Source organism: Monodelphis domestica, chromosome 2 (genome assembly GCF_027887165.1).
Source record: "Monodelphis domestica isolate mMonDom1 chromosome 2, mMonDom1.pri, whole genome shotgun sequence".
Classification (NCBI taxonomy): domain Eukaryota; kingdom Metazoa; phylum Chordata; class Mammalia; order Didelphimorphia; family Didelphidae; genus Monodelphis; species Monodelphis domestica.
The window spans coordinates 338444899-338461469 of NC_077228.1; the positions used below are offsets into that span (position 1 = coordinate 338444899).

At 36.8% G+C, this 16571-nt stretch overlaps 1 protein-coding gene and 1 pseudogene across 1 annotated transcript in view; one reads left to right on the forward strand and one right to left on the reverse strand.

The window, feature by feature from the left end:
• The window catches only part of ME1 (malic enzyme 1), a 289390-nt gene that overhangs the window by 221662 nt on the left and 51157 nt on the right, over window positions 1-16571 (reverse strand). Inside the window, exon 3 of the mRNA XM_001375732.5 lies at window positions 4013-4162. Coding sequence (XP_001375769.3) covers window positions 4013-4162 — 150 coding nt within the window. The remainder of the gene's footprint in view (window positions 1-4012; window positions 4163-16571) is intronic.
• Window positions 14637-15854, forward strand: LOC130457417 (actin, cytoplasmic 1-like; annotated as a pseudogene).

Sequence of the window (16571 nt, forward strand, 5' to 3'; positions counted from 1 at the left end):
CTATGTTGGCTGACCTGTCTTTAGCTTTCTTAGGATCTCATCAAAAAGGGAGAGTGGGAAAAGAATTCACATTGTAATAAGTTTTTAATAGGCTAAGCACAAAAGGGTGGCTCCACCACACAATAGTCCAAGTCAATCAACTAATCCTCAATCAATCCATAACAGCCCAAGACAATCAATTTATTCCTAAGAGATGAGGTCAAGGAGATGGCCTCATCTTCAATGAAGTATTGTTCAGTAAGCTACAGTAGATGTCACCAAAGTCATTCAATAACAGTGTCAAAAGGTTAGCCCATACCCTCTAACAGAAAATATAAAATCCCAAAGGCCATAATTTCACCAAGTTGACCAGGGAACTGATCTACTTAACTACCCCTTATGCTGATATATTATGATATTATACATTCAGTTATCTCTTTATTAATAGTATTTTTGTTAATGGCTGACTTAGAAGACCATCTAAATGCTCCACTCAATTTACCCATAAAGTTGACCAAAATGTGCTGTCTTTGAACTGTCAAGTTCCCTCAAGGTAAGTTTTACCATATATTGGGGAATTAATTTTGTTTTTGTTTTTTTCTCCGTGTGAATGATATGTATGAAATTATAATGGCATTCACCAAGAAGCCAATTTTGATTTACTGGAAAGGGAAAATGCTTGTTGAAAGTATTATGATCTATTGATTTGGGTGAGGTCTGAAAAGAAATGTCAGATGATGATTGGATAAAGTGCAATTAGACTGATCTTTTATTTCCTGGGTGTTTCTACCAGGGATACAAAAAGCAGAGCCTTAGGAAATAATCATCTGATGGATGTATAGCACAAAGGAAGCTTATTCCTGAAAAAATGTGAGTAGAAAATCAGTTATATTCCTTAAGAGAAGCATAAAATATTATAAGTAAAAATATCTTTACCCAAGGAAATTTTAGAAAGAAAAGTCTAAAATCTGAACAGTTCAGAATAAACACAAATAAAGAAATAATTGATGATTTTTTTTTTCTTTAAAGGAATAGTGACATAATATAGTGGGGAAAGTATTGGATCTAGAATCAAGAAACAGGGATCCACATCCATTTTACCATTTCTTCTCAATAATATACTTGAGAACTCTCATAATTTCTGAGAGTCTTACTTTCTTCATGAATAACATGAGGGAATTAAATGAGATGATCTCTAAGATCTAGTATTTGCTGATATTTTGATTCTACATATAAAATAAATAATATTGGAAAGTAAAGTGAGGCAACCTCAGCAGTACTACAATTTTATTTCATTTGCCTGGTCAAAAAAAATCAGGTTTGGTTTGTTATTCTAAAACAATGACTATTACAGTATTTATAGAATACTGTGATCATGCTGCATCTTGGATAACATCTCTCTTTTCCTCTCTCATTCCATGGTAATTGGTTTTTGTTTGTTTGTTTTTTGTTTTTGTTTTAAAACCCTTACCATCCATCTTGGAGTCAATGCTGTGTATTGGCTTCAAGGCAGAAGAGTGGTAAGGGCTAGGCAATGGGGGTTAAGTGACTTGCCCAGGGTCACCCAGCTGGGAAGTGTCTGAGGCCACATTTGAACCTCAGACCTCCTGTTTCTAGGCCTGGCTCTCAATCCACTGAGCTACCCAGCTGCCCCCTTAAATTTTTCTTATTAAAAAAATAAGCATAAAATATTTGTACTTTTTCACAGGATTATTTTTAGGAAAACATGTTATAAACTCTAAACTATAAATGTAATTTACTATTATTTTACATTAAAATGCTAGGAGAAGGGAGATAGGAAATAGGAAATAGTGATTTCACTGATGTAGGTAACTTTTAGATGAGGAAATTCCCTCTACCAACATAAGTCAACACTTTCTCTGTATCCTACAGTCTAAGAGAGTGTTAAAGAGTAATAAAAGATTAAGGAAAAATGGGTTAAATGGTTAGCAAAGTCTTTCAATGTAGCTAAACTTCTTTCTGAGGCAGCTATATGGCACTGTAGATAGAGAACTGGGCCTTAAGTCAGGAAGACACATCTTCCTAAATTCAAATTTGACCTCAGACACTTACTATGTGTGATTCTGGGCAAATAACTTTTTGTCTCAATTTCCTCATCTGTAAAATGAGCTGGAGAAGGAAATGGCAAACTGCTCCAATATCTTTGCCAAGAAAACTCCAGAATCTACTCCAACTGAAACAGCTCAACAACAAATTTCTTTCTATCTTAAAAAGCCATCTTCAATATTTCCCTTTTTTCCTGACTTTTGGATGAAATGATTCCTGTGTGTAAATCTGCATCAGTCCTATCCTACTGCTAAGAGAGGTATTTTTTCATATTCTGATGTTGCTTTTTACTTTGTGTTCAGAATCACAGAATGGCAGGGCTGGAAGGGACTATAGAGACAATGGATGGTATAGCATTTTAAACTACATAAGGCAGTATGTAGTTTTATTTCTTTGAGGCACTTTTTAAATATCATAAGTTCAAAATATAAATTTTAAAAGAATCTTAATTTTCTTCCTATCTTAAAATATCAGCTTTGGAATATAAAATGTCAATGCAAAAATGTCTGAACATCCAACAGGAAGAAGATGCAACAAACTTATAAACATTTGCCATTTCCTTTTCCATCTTAAGAAACTCCAGATTAGGAAACTGAGACACATAGTTAAATGACCTGCCCAGGGTCACAAAGCTAGGAAATGATTCAGGCTAGATTTGAACTCATCAAGATGAGTCTTCCTAACTTCAGGTCCAGCACCCTAACACCCTGAGCCACTTAGCTTACTGGCAAATAAGGCCCTACTTAAATATATAAAGAACTAAATTAAATCATAAGTAGTTATCCTTTACCACTGAACTAAAAGCAAATCCTTGATTTTTACTTTTCCCTGACACAGATATTAACCTCTAATAGGTCTTCAACTGTAACCTAAATGCAAGACCAAGACATATTAATTATTAGGGTAGTTTGGTAGGCTGCCAATAATGTTCAAGAATTCATTGAATAGAAATACAGAATATCAGAAACAAAAGACATCATTGTTTCTGTTTAATGTACTTAGTGACCAATGTGACAATCTTTTGATAAATGCTACTTTCCATGACAGTAATTTGTGAAATTTGTTGCATTTATTAGCATAATACTCTGGCTTAAATAATAGATTTTTTAAAAAATTAAGAATAGTTAAAAAGGAAAAGGAAAACAACTCTGAATAATGATATTTAATTTGTCAGTAATTTGAGAGAAAAGGATGAAATTAGAATTAAGGAAAATAATGAAGAAAAGGAGTGGGAAACCAGGAAAAACATTCTTTCCTTTTTTTTAATAAATAAATTAAAAGTACATATGACTGTAAGACTAGTTAAGTTAGTTGCCTGATTTTGCATAAGAAAATACTGATGCCAAGGGACTAAGTAACTGTACAAGTTAAGTATAGGTAATAAGAATATTATTCAGGATTTGAATCAAGGTGCTTTGAATCTAAATCCAGTGCTTTTCCATTATACCACAATGGGCACAAGAAACAAATATGTAAGGATATATCTAGTAATGATATGCAAATCTACAATTATGAAAAAAAAATTTATGGAATAATATCTACAATATCTTCTTTATTAAGGGATATATTTATCTTTGAAAGAAATGTAATAGTCATTTCTGACATCAGAAGATAAATTATATGCTTTCTGTTTTCAAAAAAGAATAATTTTCTAAAAGCAGGCAAGACTATATTTCCTCAGACCTTCAAAATCAATTTTAACTGAGATTAATTATTTTGTTGATATATTATTAGTACAGCAATACTAAAGTAAATTTGTTTTAGTAAGATAACAAAATTCATCCATGTTCCTATATTTCTAGAATGTAATATAAATTACAATTTATTGCTCTTCAGAATGTAGTTTTAATTATCTTAATTATTACAATCTTAGATGTTAGTCAATTACTTTTTTAAAAAATCCTTCCAAATGAAAAAAGTGTGATGATTTGGTTTAAAGTATAAATTACACACATAAATGACATACCGTGGCCTCCGAAATGCTAGGCCATACTGCTGGCAGGCCAGTCCTACTGTGGGAGTATAAACAATAGGCATGAATTTCTCAATGTCAGAAGTCAGCACTCTGTAGAAGAGCTTTTCATTTTGATCCTGAAGACCCATTAAAAGAAGGTATCTGTGGAGAATGAAACATAATTAGAGCTAGATGTTAATGGACCTACATTTTAATTGTAGAACATTTGCCCAAAAGTCTAATTAAATTTTCTTAAGCAAATATACATATTTTCTTAAATTTATTCAACAGAACATAAACATACTGAAGAATTGTAAAAGTGAGCCAGATATCAGACAAATTAAAACCATTGAAAAAATGACATAACTTAAATATTAAAGGCATTTTAACATTATTATTGCTGTTTTCAGTTCTGTCTATCTCAGTTCTATGGTGTTTCAGAAATGAGTGGATTATGTGTAAGAAATTGTATTAGGTTTAAGAGAAGATAGCATCATATGCCAGTAAGTCCTGTGTGGAAAAAGTAACAAAAAAATAGATGTATCACCTGGTAGACTCTCTATGGACAGAACCAGTCTTCATCAAATAGGCAGTCCTCTAGAAAATGCAGTTTTAGATCCTTGGAACCAGAATAAATAGACAGAAAATGCAGAGACAAGCCAACCAAAAGAAATATGGAACTAAAAGTGGGAACAAGGGATCTGGCCAGTCATCTGGACACGCATTAGAAGCAGACAGAGACCAATCTTACTAGGAGCAAGGTTGAGGGCAGTGGCTGGGAGTTGGAAGAGAATGAGAGGTTTTAAGGGGGATATTAAGACAACTGATTGTAGCTTCAATCAGAGAAGATACAATGCAGAGAATTTAGAGCAATTTAAACCTTTTTTTATGGATTCTCTCCTACCAGTCTAGATAGTCTTTGCCCCATTGCCTTCCTCCCTAGTCTCTCACTAGGCAACTCAGAAACTATTTGAGCTGTTTGAGTGCTCCCTTGGTTTGGGTGAAATGGAAATCACTAATTCTATTCTTCTTGGTAAGATAAAAGATGCCTATTCCTTTACCATCTTTCTTTCATTGTCTTCTAAGATCCTAAAGGCCTTCTTATCTTCCCCAAAATGTAGGCTGTCAGTGCTGTCAACTAACCTATAGTTAAAAACTCACTATCCCTAGGCATTTTTATAGGTCCAAACCCTTGTAATATCTGGGATTTTTCATGTCATATAGTTTAACTTTCTTTTATTTCTACTAAAGTATGAGGTTCTTGAGAATAGAAACCATAGAACTTTTTCTATTTGCATTCCTACCTTTTAGCACAGTGTTTGACCCATATTATAAATGCTTTTTTAAAACTAAAATTTTATTGATATCTTCTGCTTTTACATATATTATCAGAGAATTATCTCATGTAATGAATAATATTTTTAAGGGAAATTTTAAAAAATCAATGGATATAGAAAAAAGCCTAAAATATATGTAATATTCTATATCCATAATCCTAACACATCTACAGAAAAATGGGAGGGGGGAAAGTTTCATCTCATATATCTTCTTTGGGGTCATTGTTATTTTCTGTAATTTTCAATATTAACTTTTGGTTGTTTCATGGCTGCTCTTTGCTTTTACTTGGCTGTGGTCTTTGTGTATAATGTTTTTTTTTTTGTCTCTGCCTACTTCATTTTATATCAGTTCATATAACATATGTCTGAAATCATTATATTCATTGCTTCTTACAGCAAAGTAGTATTCCATTATATTCATATATTACAATATTTTTAGCTATTTTCCAGACTACGACATCTACATTTCCAGTTGTTTGGTTTAGTTTGTTTTTGCTATCACAAAAGGTGCTACTATAATATTTTGATTCATACAGGGACTTTATTTTTTAATTTTTTAAACATTATTTTATTTGGTCATTTCCAAACATTATTGATTGGAAACAAAGATCATTTTCCTTTTCCTTCCCCCCCCCCCCCCCCGCACCTCTCCCATAGCCGATGCGAGATTCCACTGGGTATCACATGTGTTCTTGATTCAAACCCATTTCCATGTTGTTGGTATCTGCAATAGAGTGTTCATTTTGAGTCTCTCCTCAGTCATATCCCCTCAACCCCTGTAGTCAAGCAGTTGCTTTTCTTCTGTGTTTTTACTCCCACAGTTTATCCTCTGCTTGTGGATAGTGGTTTTTAGATCCCTACAAATTGTTCAGGGACATTGCATTGCCACTAATGGAGAAGTCCATTACCTTCGATTGTACCACAGTGTATCAGTCTCTGTGTACAATGTTCTCCTAGTTCTGTTCCTCTCACTCTGCATCACTTCCTGGAGGTTGTTCCAATCCCCATGGAATTCCTCCACTTTATTATTCCTTTTAGCACAATAGTATTCCATCACCAACATATACCACCATTTGTTCAGCCATTCCCCAATTGAAGGGCATCAGGGACTTTATTTTTAACAAAATCCTTCTTTGGGTATGTGCCTAGTAGTGGAATCTTCATCTGCATAATTCCATATTATTTTCTGAAATAGCTATAACTGATTTACAGCTCCACCAAAAACAAATTAGTTTGCCTATCTTCAAACAACCTCTTCAATACTGATTATATCTATCTTTTGTCTTCTCTATCAATCTTCTGGGTATAGGGTAAAACTTCAAGATTCTTTTGATTTATATTTATCTTATTATTGGTGATTTGGGTTGTGAATTTCAAAACTACTCAACCCTATTCAGACCATTCTGTAGAAGATGAGATTTAGCTATTTCCTGATCAATAACAATAGAGATACTTGGAATAACAGAATCAGGTCTTGGAAACTACAATCTCCACCCTACTCAGGGTAACAAGATTAGGAAGGGCTGCAGCAAAACTCAAAATTTAATTATTTGAGAATATGGCCTTCAACAGACATGTGCAAAAAGGACAGACCTCTGGGTGGTCCTAGGTCAAGCTAGAGCCACCATTGGCACATGTGAGAGACAGGAAGTGAGGTAGAGGACAGCTCAGGAGTTCTGGGGACTTCCTGTGAGGAGGGAGAGAGGTTGTTGGAGCCTGGTGTTTGGAGTTGGAAGAGCCCACAGACTGTTTCTCCATTTTGGTCACGTGAGTGATAGGGACTGATCTCTTTTCTTTGCCTCGGCTATCCAGGGCCTTGGGCCTTTGGCTCAGCCTAAGCAGAGTGGTTATTTAAGCCCTATTTCCTTCTCTCCCTTTTCCCTCTCTCTCTCTGTCTCTCCCCCTCTAATACTTTTCTTCCTCCTGTTTGTAATTAAAACACCATAAAAAGGTTGATAGCTGACTTGAGTTTTCATTTAGGTATTACATAGCTGAATTCCTTGGCGACCTTAAATTAATATATATCAGTCTTTTAAAGTGATTTCCATATCACAGGGCTTATTCTTCTCTTATTTCATATCTCTCTCTTAACTAGGGGCACAGTTTTTGAACCATCTGTCCAACATTTTATCATAGTGTTAAAGCCCACAGAATTTAAAAAAAATGAAATTCTCAACCCTTCCAACCTCTTTCCCCCTTAGACAAAAAGAGCTTCCATTACCATTCTAAGTATAGATGAAAAGAATGGTGAGAAGTATCAACCCAAGATTTTTTTCCTTTTTCTTTAAATTTATTTTTATTTTCATTTTTAAATATTTCCCTTCCACCTTGAGATCAATACCAAATATTATTGATCCCAAAGTAAATGTAGCAGTCCAGCCCATAGGTATTATGGAGAGTCAAGGATTGTGAATGGGCACATGGCCATTCTGCGCATGGCAATGAACGCGGGGACAATGTGGCTGGAGTTAGGGGGAGAAACCTTGCTTCCCTTTGTCTCACTCACCTGAGGATAAAAACTCCACCTTCACCTTGTCGTAATTTGCAATTATCCAATGGCAATACACGATGTAACTCATCAATATGTATTGAGGCATTTTGTAACTTATCAATATGTATTGAGTTCATTTGCATATCAAAGAGATTAAATTGGGAAGCCATGGTGGCCAGCTCCTCTCTCCTTGGACAATCTCACAGGTTTGCTCAACACTGTCTTTCCACTTTTCTCTCTCCTCTCTATCTCTACCTGAGGCCTGGCCTTTGGCCAGGTGTCTCTTACTTTTCCAATGCTAATACCTAGCATTCTCTAATTCTCTCTATTAGTCTCTACTCATTCTCTTAGCTGAGCTATATCATCCTCTGACCAATGCAGTGTTAAATTGGGATCTCTGGATGGAAAAAGCCTTTCAGTGACGTCCATTGATTGGAGCATGGCTGCGGCTCCAAAATATTAATAATAACTGATTACTGACTCATTATTGACATCTCAAAGGTTGGCTCCTTCACGCCCTTCGCGGGATCCAAAACTTCTATCCCTTTTCTATTTTCCTACCATAAGGCTTCCCGCTGGCCGGGAGGCTTTAGTAAAAAAGTGGTAAGGGCTAGGCAATGGAGCCTGAGTAACTTGCCCAGAGTGACACAGCTAGGAAGTGTCTGAATCCAGCTTTGAACTTGGGACCACCTATCTCTACACCAGGCTCTCAATTCACTGAACTTCCTGGCTGCCCCCTTTCTTTAAATTTTTGGTATTTTTTATATAATCTTTACTATCAAATATATCCCTTTCCTCTTCCCCACCCAGAGAACTATTCCTTATAACAAATAAATAAAAAGGGAAGGGGGAGTAAAACTATTCAGCAAAACTAATTGCTAAACTAATTGCTAATTGCTAACTAATAGCAAAACTAATTCAGAAAAACACACCACTGCACAGGAGGAAGGGAGATCAGTTCTTTTATTTTTTTCCATGGGGCCAGCATAGGTCATCATAATATTATAAGATTCAATTTAGATTTGTTGTTACTGTTCTTTCCATTTTCCCAATTTATATTATTGTAGTCATTGTTCATATTATTTGTTTACATTAGTTTGTAGGAGTTCTTATACCTTCTATAGCTTGTGTTCTTCATATTCAACATTTCCTACAGTGCAGTAATATTCCATTTCAATCATTTATCAAAATTTGTTTAGTAATCAATGGGATCTACTTTGTTTCTGGTTATTTGCTACTGTCAAAAAAGTGCTATGATAAATATTTTAGTTATTAATTAAGATACTTCTTTTTCTCAATGACCTCTTAGGGCTATTTGTCTAACAGGTAAAGCTCCAAGTCAAAAGGCACAAACATTGTTCTATTTTGCTTTCCAGAATGGCTAGACTAGTACCATCATAGCTCCACCAATTCTTCCTTTGAGAATTGTCTCTTCATAACCTTTTAACCACTTCTCCACTAGGGAAGGGCACTATAAAACACAGGCATAGAAGGGCCTTTTAAAAATGTGATGAAAAGAAAATATTGCATGATTTGCACTGGGAAACACTAGAAGATCTCAGTAAATTTAGTAGATCAAAGATTATTCGACCTATTCTAGAAATTATAGCATAACCACTAGGTGTCACTGTGAATCTGGCAACCAACAAACTCCCCACCCAACCCAACCCCACCATGTGCAGGGAATGGAGTAGAAAGAAATTCCTCAAAAGTCTGGGCTGCTAGAGCCAGGCGGGGGTGGGCTTCCACCTTCTTCCTAGTTTCAAGTCCTTCCTCCCTTCCATTCCCCAACTCAAAGCATGGCAGAAGAAAAAGTGTTGGCCCCAGGTCCCAGTAGGCCATATTCATTCTTCTAGAGAGGCTCATTTGCATTCTATAGTCTCTTTTTGGGTATCAGCCTCATCATTGATATTATACAACCTTCACTTTTATCATCCTTTCTCCTCATATACTATTTGAGTCAGGTAATTTTCTCAGTTATTATGCTCTGTATCAGTTCATGTGTATCTTCCTGTATTTCTCTGGTCTCTTTTACATTACTTCTTAAGCCACAGGAATACTCTATTACATTCATATACCACAGTTTTTTAGCTAGTCTTTCAAAGATGGGCACTTTATTTTTTCCTACGATAAAGGTGTTACTATAAATATTTTGTTAAATATAGAAAATTTCTCTCTCTCTCTTTGACCTACTTAAAATATATGCTTTGTAGCAAGCCTGACCCACAAGAAGAGTTCATAAAATTCACTTCCCTCTCTATATTTATTGTAGAGGTGAAAAATATGGATGGGTACAGAATGTTGCATGTGCATGGTTGATATCTTGGTTAGTTTTGTGGAATTATTTTTATATCTTCATTGTAAGGGAAGGCTCAGGGGCAGCTAAGTACTCAATGGCTAGAGAGTCAAACCTGCAGACAGGAAGAGGTCCTGGATTCAAATCTGTCTTCAGACACTTCCAGATTTGTGTGACCCTAGGAAGGTAACAACCTTAATTGCTTACCCTTTACCATTTTTCTGCCAATACTTAGTATTGATTCTAAGACAGGAGATAAGAGTTTAAAAAAAAATAAGGATGGGAAAGGGGGTAATGGAGAGAAAGGACATATTTGGAAATTAATGCAATATAAAATAAAAGAAATCAATGAAAATATTTTTTAAAGACTGAAGATTACAATTTAAAGACAAACTTTAAACAAAGAAACTTAAATACTGAAAAACAAAAGTGGAGAAGAGAGAAGATATTTAAAAACCTCAAGAGCATTAGGGATTATTGATAGAGTGAACACAAAGTAAATTAAAGAGAATGCATCCATTTGCATTTACACATAAAGCCCTTTTAAAATATAGCTTCAAACTATCTCTCCAAAGTGATTTTATCTTATTCCCCTCTTCATGCACACTATATTGCAATCAAATCAAATTCAACTAACTCTTTCTTTGTATTTATATATATGTACATATATACATATATATGAACATATGATTCCATTTCTCAGCTTCAAAGAGGCTATTCTTTATACTTGGAATTCTCTTTATCTTCTTCAACCCAACCTCAAGAATTCATTTAGTTGTCACCTTCCATAACTGGGTTAATGATTCCTTATTATTCTCATTTCTTTACCTCATATTTCTTTTTATTTATTTAATTTATTTATTTTGTATCTATATCTGTATACATGCTACTTCTATCTAGTGTGGTATAAGATCATTAAGATTGGGACTTTTATTTTTGTCTCTGTATCCATAGGAATAGCACATAATAAGTACTTAATAAATACTTATTGGAATGAATTGAAAAAATACCAGAACTTCAAGGAATTGCTTAAAGAAGTTAAGTTTTTAATAAATATAAGCAAATATTCCATTACATAGTAAATAATATAATTAGAGGATAAATTTTTCTAAGATATGATATAGCCTGAAAAAGGCAATGCATATAAGCATATATATATATTTCATAAAACATCTATTAGTCATTTATCTATAACTGGCTATACCAAGCATAATGCTAAGTTCTGGAGATAGAAAGCAAAAACAATCCTTGCTCTCAAGGGGCTGGCAGACTAATGGGGGAGACAGCATGCAAACAACTATGTATGAAGATTACTGGACCAATTAGGGATAATCAATGGAGAAAATACTAGCATTCAGGGGGGTATAGGAAAAGTGCTTCTTACAGAAGATGGGATTTTACCTTGAAGGAAGTCAGGAGACAGAGAGTAAGGAGAGAATTTCAGGTACGGGGGATAGCTAGTAAAAATGTTCCAAGTGATAAGTTAAAGAGTTGTATTCAAGGGACAGTGAAGAACCTAGTGTCACTGGAAATCAGAGAACACAGAGAAGAATAATGAAGGTGTAAGAAAGAACAGAAAGATGAAAAGAGGCCAGGTTGTTCCGGAGTTTAAAGGGCAAAACAAAGGATTAAACAAAGGAATATTTGATTCTATAGATAAAGCCACTAATATTTACTAACTAGAAGTGGTATGGTCAGACTTGCATCCTTAGGAGTTCAATTTGACAAGTGAGTGGAAGAAAACACTGGAGTAGGAAGAGATTTGAGGCAGGGAGATCATTTAGAAAACTATTGCAATAGACCAGGTATAAAGAGATTAGAGCCTGAACCATGGTGGTAGTAGTGTCACAGTAGAGAAGAGAAATTACAAGGGCACAATCAACAGGACTTATCCACTAAGCAGTTATGGGAGGTAAAAGAACTGAGGAGTCACAGATAATACCACCTAGGTTTCAGGTTTGAGTGACTGGGAGGATAGTAATAGAAAGGTTAGGAAGAGGGAAGGGTTTAGGGCAGTGATGGGGAATCTTTTAGAGATGGAGTACCAGGCCCCGCTCCCACATCCCCCACATCCCCCACACCCCCCTTGAAGACCAAATGCCTTGCCTATGCTCCACTCCAGACCACATTCTATGCCCCTCCTCTCCACTGAGTGCTAGGTGTACTGCTTTCCACCCCCCTTACTCCACCCAGGAGAGAGAGGAAGAACTCCCACTGGACTGCTGGGCAGGGGAGTGGTTGATATAGTCAGGCTTGAGGAGAGGAAAAGGGGAGGGGTGCAAGCACTCTCTTCCACTATAGTTATGTGAGCTAAGATCCCCACAAACCTAGGAAAAAAAAGCAAATGTGGCAAAGTGGGGACACTAATTCATTGCTGGTGGAGTTGTGAATTGATCCAGCCATTCTGGAGGGCAATTTGGAACTATGTCCAAAGGGTGATAAAAGACTGTCTGCCCTTTGATCCAGCTATAGCACTGCTGGGTTTGTACCTCAAAGAGATAATAAGGAAAAAGACTTGTACAAGAATATTCATAACTGCACTCTTTGTGGTGGCCAAAAATTGGAAAACGAGGGGACGCCCGTCAATTGGGGAATGGCTGAACAAATTGTGGTATATGTTGGTGATGTAATACTATTGTGCTAAAAGGAATAATAAAGTAGAGGAATTCCATGGAGACTGGAACAACCTCCAGGAAATGATGCAGAGCGAAAGGAGCAGAACCAGGAAAACATTGTACACAGAGACTGATACATTGTGGTACAATCGAAGGTGATGGACTTCTCCATTAGTGGCAATGCAATGTCCCTGAACAATCTGCAGGGATCTAAAAAAATACTATCCACAAGCAGAGGTTAAACTGTGGGAGTAAAAACACTGATGAAAAGCAACTGCTTGACTACAGGGGTTGAGGGGATATGACTGAGGAGAGACTCAAAATGAACACTCTAATGCAAATACCAACAACAGGGAAATGGGTTCAAGTCAAGAACACATGTGATAACCAGTGGAATCGTGCATCGGCTATGGGAGAGGGAAAGGTGGTGGGATGGGTGGCGGGGAGGAAAAGAGAATGATCTTTGTTTCCAGTGAATAATGTTTGGAAATGACCAAATAAAATAATGTTTAAAATTTAAAAAAAAGTCCCAGATTACAGAAAAAACCCTTATTTATAGGAACATATAGCCCTCAGGTTAAATGGCATCATCCTGACACATTCACTCCATCACATTCCAGCTTTCCAAAAGGGGGCCTCCTCAAAATTAACCTTTTTAGCAAATGGTCAAGGGTTAAAGTCAGTTTTTAATCTGAATGCAGGATTGATTGGGAGAGTGATAATCCACTATCCAGTTTTCCAGAGCTTCTAGCCCACCTGTTCTCCCTCAGGCAGGCACTTCTTTGAATGTAAATTGAGCAGGCTAGTAAAAGGTGAGAAGGGGACTAAGAATGCAAATTAACCCAAATTTGCTTGTGAAAGAAAATGGGGGAGGGAGCTGTAGAAAAGGGAAGAAGCCTATCTTTTGGTTAATAAAACTCATTTCTAAATCACTAAACTATAATTTTACATTTTTAAAGTACAAACTCAAAAGATATATCCCCAAATCCCAAAAATACTTTGTATAGTAAAACACCAGTTGCTACTGATAGTAAAGACATTCTGTCTCACTCAGGCCAAAGGCAATTTAGGCCACTGTATTCTGAATGGGGTGGAGCGATCTTGTCTAGCAAGGGATACAGTTTTGAAGAGATCTGCTTACTAACTCCTACTGGGGAGAAGAGAGGAGAGCAGCCTTTCTCTGGCTTTCTAGTTAGGAACACCAGTGAACTCTGTGCTGCAGGGACAGGTGCTCTGGGTCCTTGGGGCACTGGGCCCTTGGCATGCATTCCCACAGAGAGGTCTAGGCATACCATCTCTGGCACATAATCCATAGGTTCACCATCACAGGTTTAGGGGAAAGCTAATGAGCTCATATTTGGATACATCAAGTTTAAGATGTCTAGAGGACATCATGAGAAGTTCAATAAAAACTGAAGGTGTAAGGCTAGAAATCAGGCTGGAGATTAGAGCTGGATATGTAGCTCTCTGATTCATCGCATAGAAATAATAACTGAAATAATGGGTATGATGAGATCACCAAGAAAAATAGTATAGAAGAGGAGAGGACCTGGGACAGAGCCTTGGGCAACACACCCACAGCCAGAAACTGAGCTGGATGAGGATCCAGAAGACTGAGAACTGAAGATTGAGAAGAAGTAGTCAGACTGGAAAGACAAGGACGGAGCAGTGTCCTGAAAACCTACAGGGAAAAGTGAGCCTGACAGTATGTCAGACTGCAGAAAGGTCACAGATGAGAATTAAGTAAAGGCCATTAGAATTTGTAATTATAAGATCATTGGTCATTTTTGAGCTCTTCCTCCCTGTGTGCACTTGCCTCCCCTTTTTGCCCCACTTCCAGGTGTGATACTCCCTGCCCTCTCTCTTAAGGTTTAAATTCATCATTTCAAAGTTTGCCATGGATGATGATACTGCTGTTGTTATTATTCACAATGGCTCTGCAAAGTGCCAGGCTGCCACTGCAGGAGATGATACTCCTCAAGTTGTCTTCCTTTCCATTGCTGGGCACCCTAGTACATCAGGGTATAATGATGGGCCTGGGCCAGAAAAACAATTATGTGGGGGATGAGGCCCAGAGCAAGAGACATATTCTGACTAATGGATCTAAGCTATGTTGTATGGGGGAATATATAGCATCACACTTTCTACAATGAGATCTGTAGGGCCCCACAAGAGCATCCCAAAGCACCCCTAAGCCTCAAAGTCAACAGAGAAGAGATGGCAAAGACTGTGTTTGAGACCTTCAAACCACAGCCATATATGCTGCCCTCCAGGCTGTGTTGTCCCTACATGCCTCTGGTCATACCATGGTGTAATCCACCCTGTGCCCATCTTCCATCTGGATCTGACAAAGTACCTCATGAAGATCCTGACCAAGAGAGGAGAAAGCTTCATACACAGCTGAAAGCAAAATTGTGCATGACATCAACAAGAAGCTATGTTTTTCAGCCCTAGATTTTCAGCAGGAGGCAGCTATTGCTGCACCTAGTTCTTCTCTGGAAAAGAGCTTTGGGCTCCCTGATAGTCAGATTATGACCTTCAACAAAAAAGGGTTCAGGGGCCCAGAAGCTCTCTCCAAACCACATCTCTTAGATATTTAATGCTGTGTAATCCATGAAATTATCTTCAACTCAATTATGCAGTATGATGTTGACATCAATAAGGATTTGTATGCCAACACCATATTGTCTGTCTGGGATGGATTTTTCAAGTCACAAAAGCAAGGAGAGATACAGGATAATAGGTTGTGTGGATTAATGGGTCAAGTGAAGGGTTTTTGAAGATAAGGAAGAATTAATGTTTGTAATCAACAGGGAAGCAGCCAGTAGACAGGAAGAAATCTAAGATTAGTGAGACAGTGGGAATGATAAAGGAAGAAATCTTTCAAACAAGATGGGATACAACAGGAACAATTGTACATGTAGGAGGGGGTACAAAAGGTAGTGACAGAAAGCATCTGAATGACATGAGATGAGGAGAACAGAAGAAGAGTTCTCAGTGAACAGTCTAAATTTGTTCAGTGAAATGTGAGGGGAAAATACTTGACTGAGAGGGGTATGGGGGGTAGCCATGGGAGGTTTAAAGAGAGAAGAAAAAGTATGTAAAAGCCACTGTGATAAATAGGATAATGAATCAATTCGTAAAGTAAAAAAGGTCTTTCCAGATTATTGAATATAAATCTGTGGTGGACTGAGTCAACATGATTGCTTTTTACTTTCTTTCATTAAGCATCATGTGAACAGGAGCAAAGAAAGCAGATAGTAGACATAATCCAAAACTGAGGCTTGACAAGACAAAATTGGTGATATAAGAAAAGGGCAAAGGTCTTGAAAGAAAAGGACAGTTGGTAGAGTATAGAAGTAGTTTGTCAAGATGCAGAAGGGAAGAAAATATAGTTAAGGCAGGGGTGATAGCTTGGGCAAAAACTAAGGAGGAGTAGAGAGATTAGAGGTCAGATAAAGGAAGAAGATCAAGCCTATGGGTTTAAAGCACAGGGAAAAGTAGGATGAAATGGATTTTAATTAGATAAGAGAATTTCAGAATTTATGAACATGGAAATGGAACACTTGTGGGGGATGGCAAGATTAAAGGTATAACCATCTTTGGTCATTGATATATAGCTTTGGTGTAGCTGAGGATTAGTGAAGGAGATTAGTAGTATTTAATAAGGTAAAGAACTGGGAAATTAGGGTATTTGAATTCTCTCTCTCTCTCTCTCTCTCTCTCTCTCTCTCTAAGGGCAGGAGCTGAGGAAGAAAGACTGTGAGGCACTGAACTCATTGAAGAAGGAAAGAAGTTGGAGATTGTTATAAGGAAGAGATAAGTTTAGTAG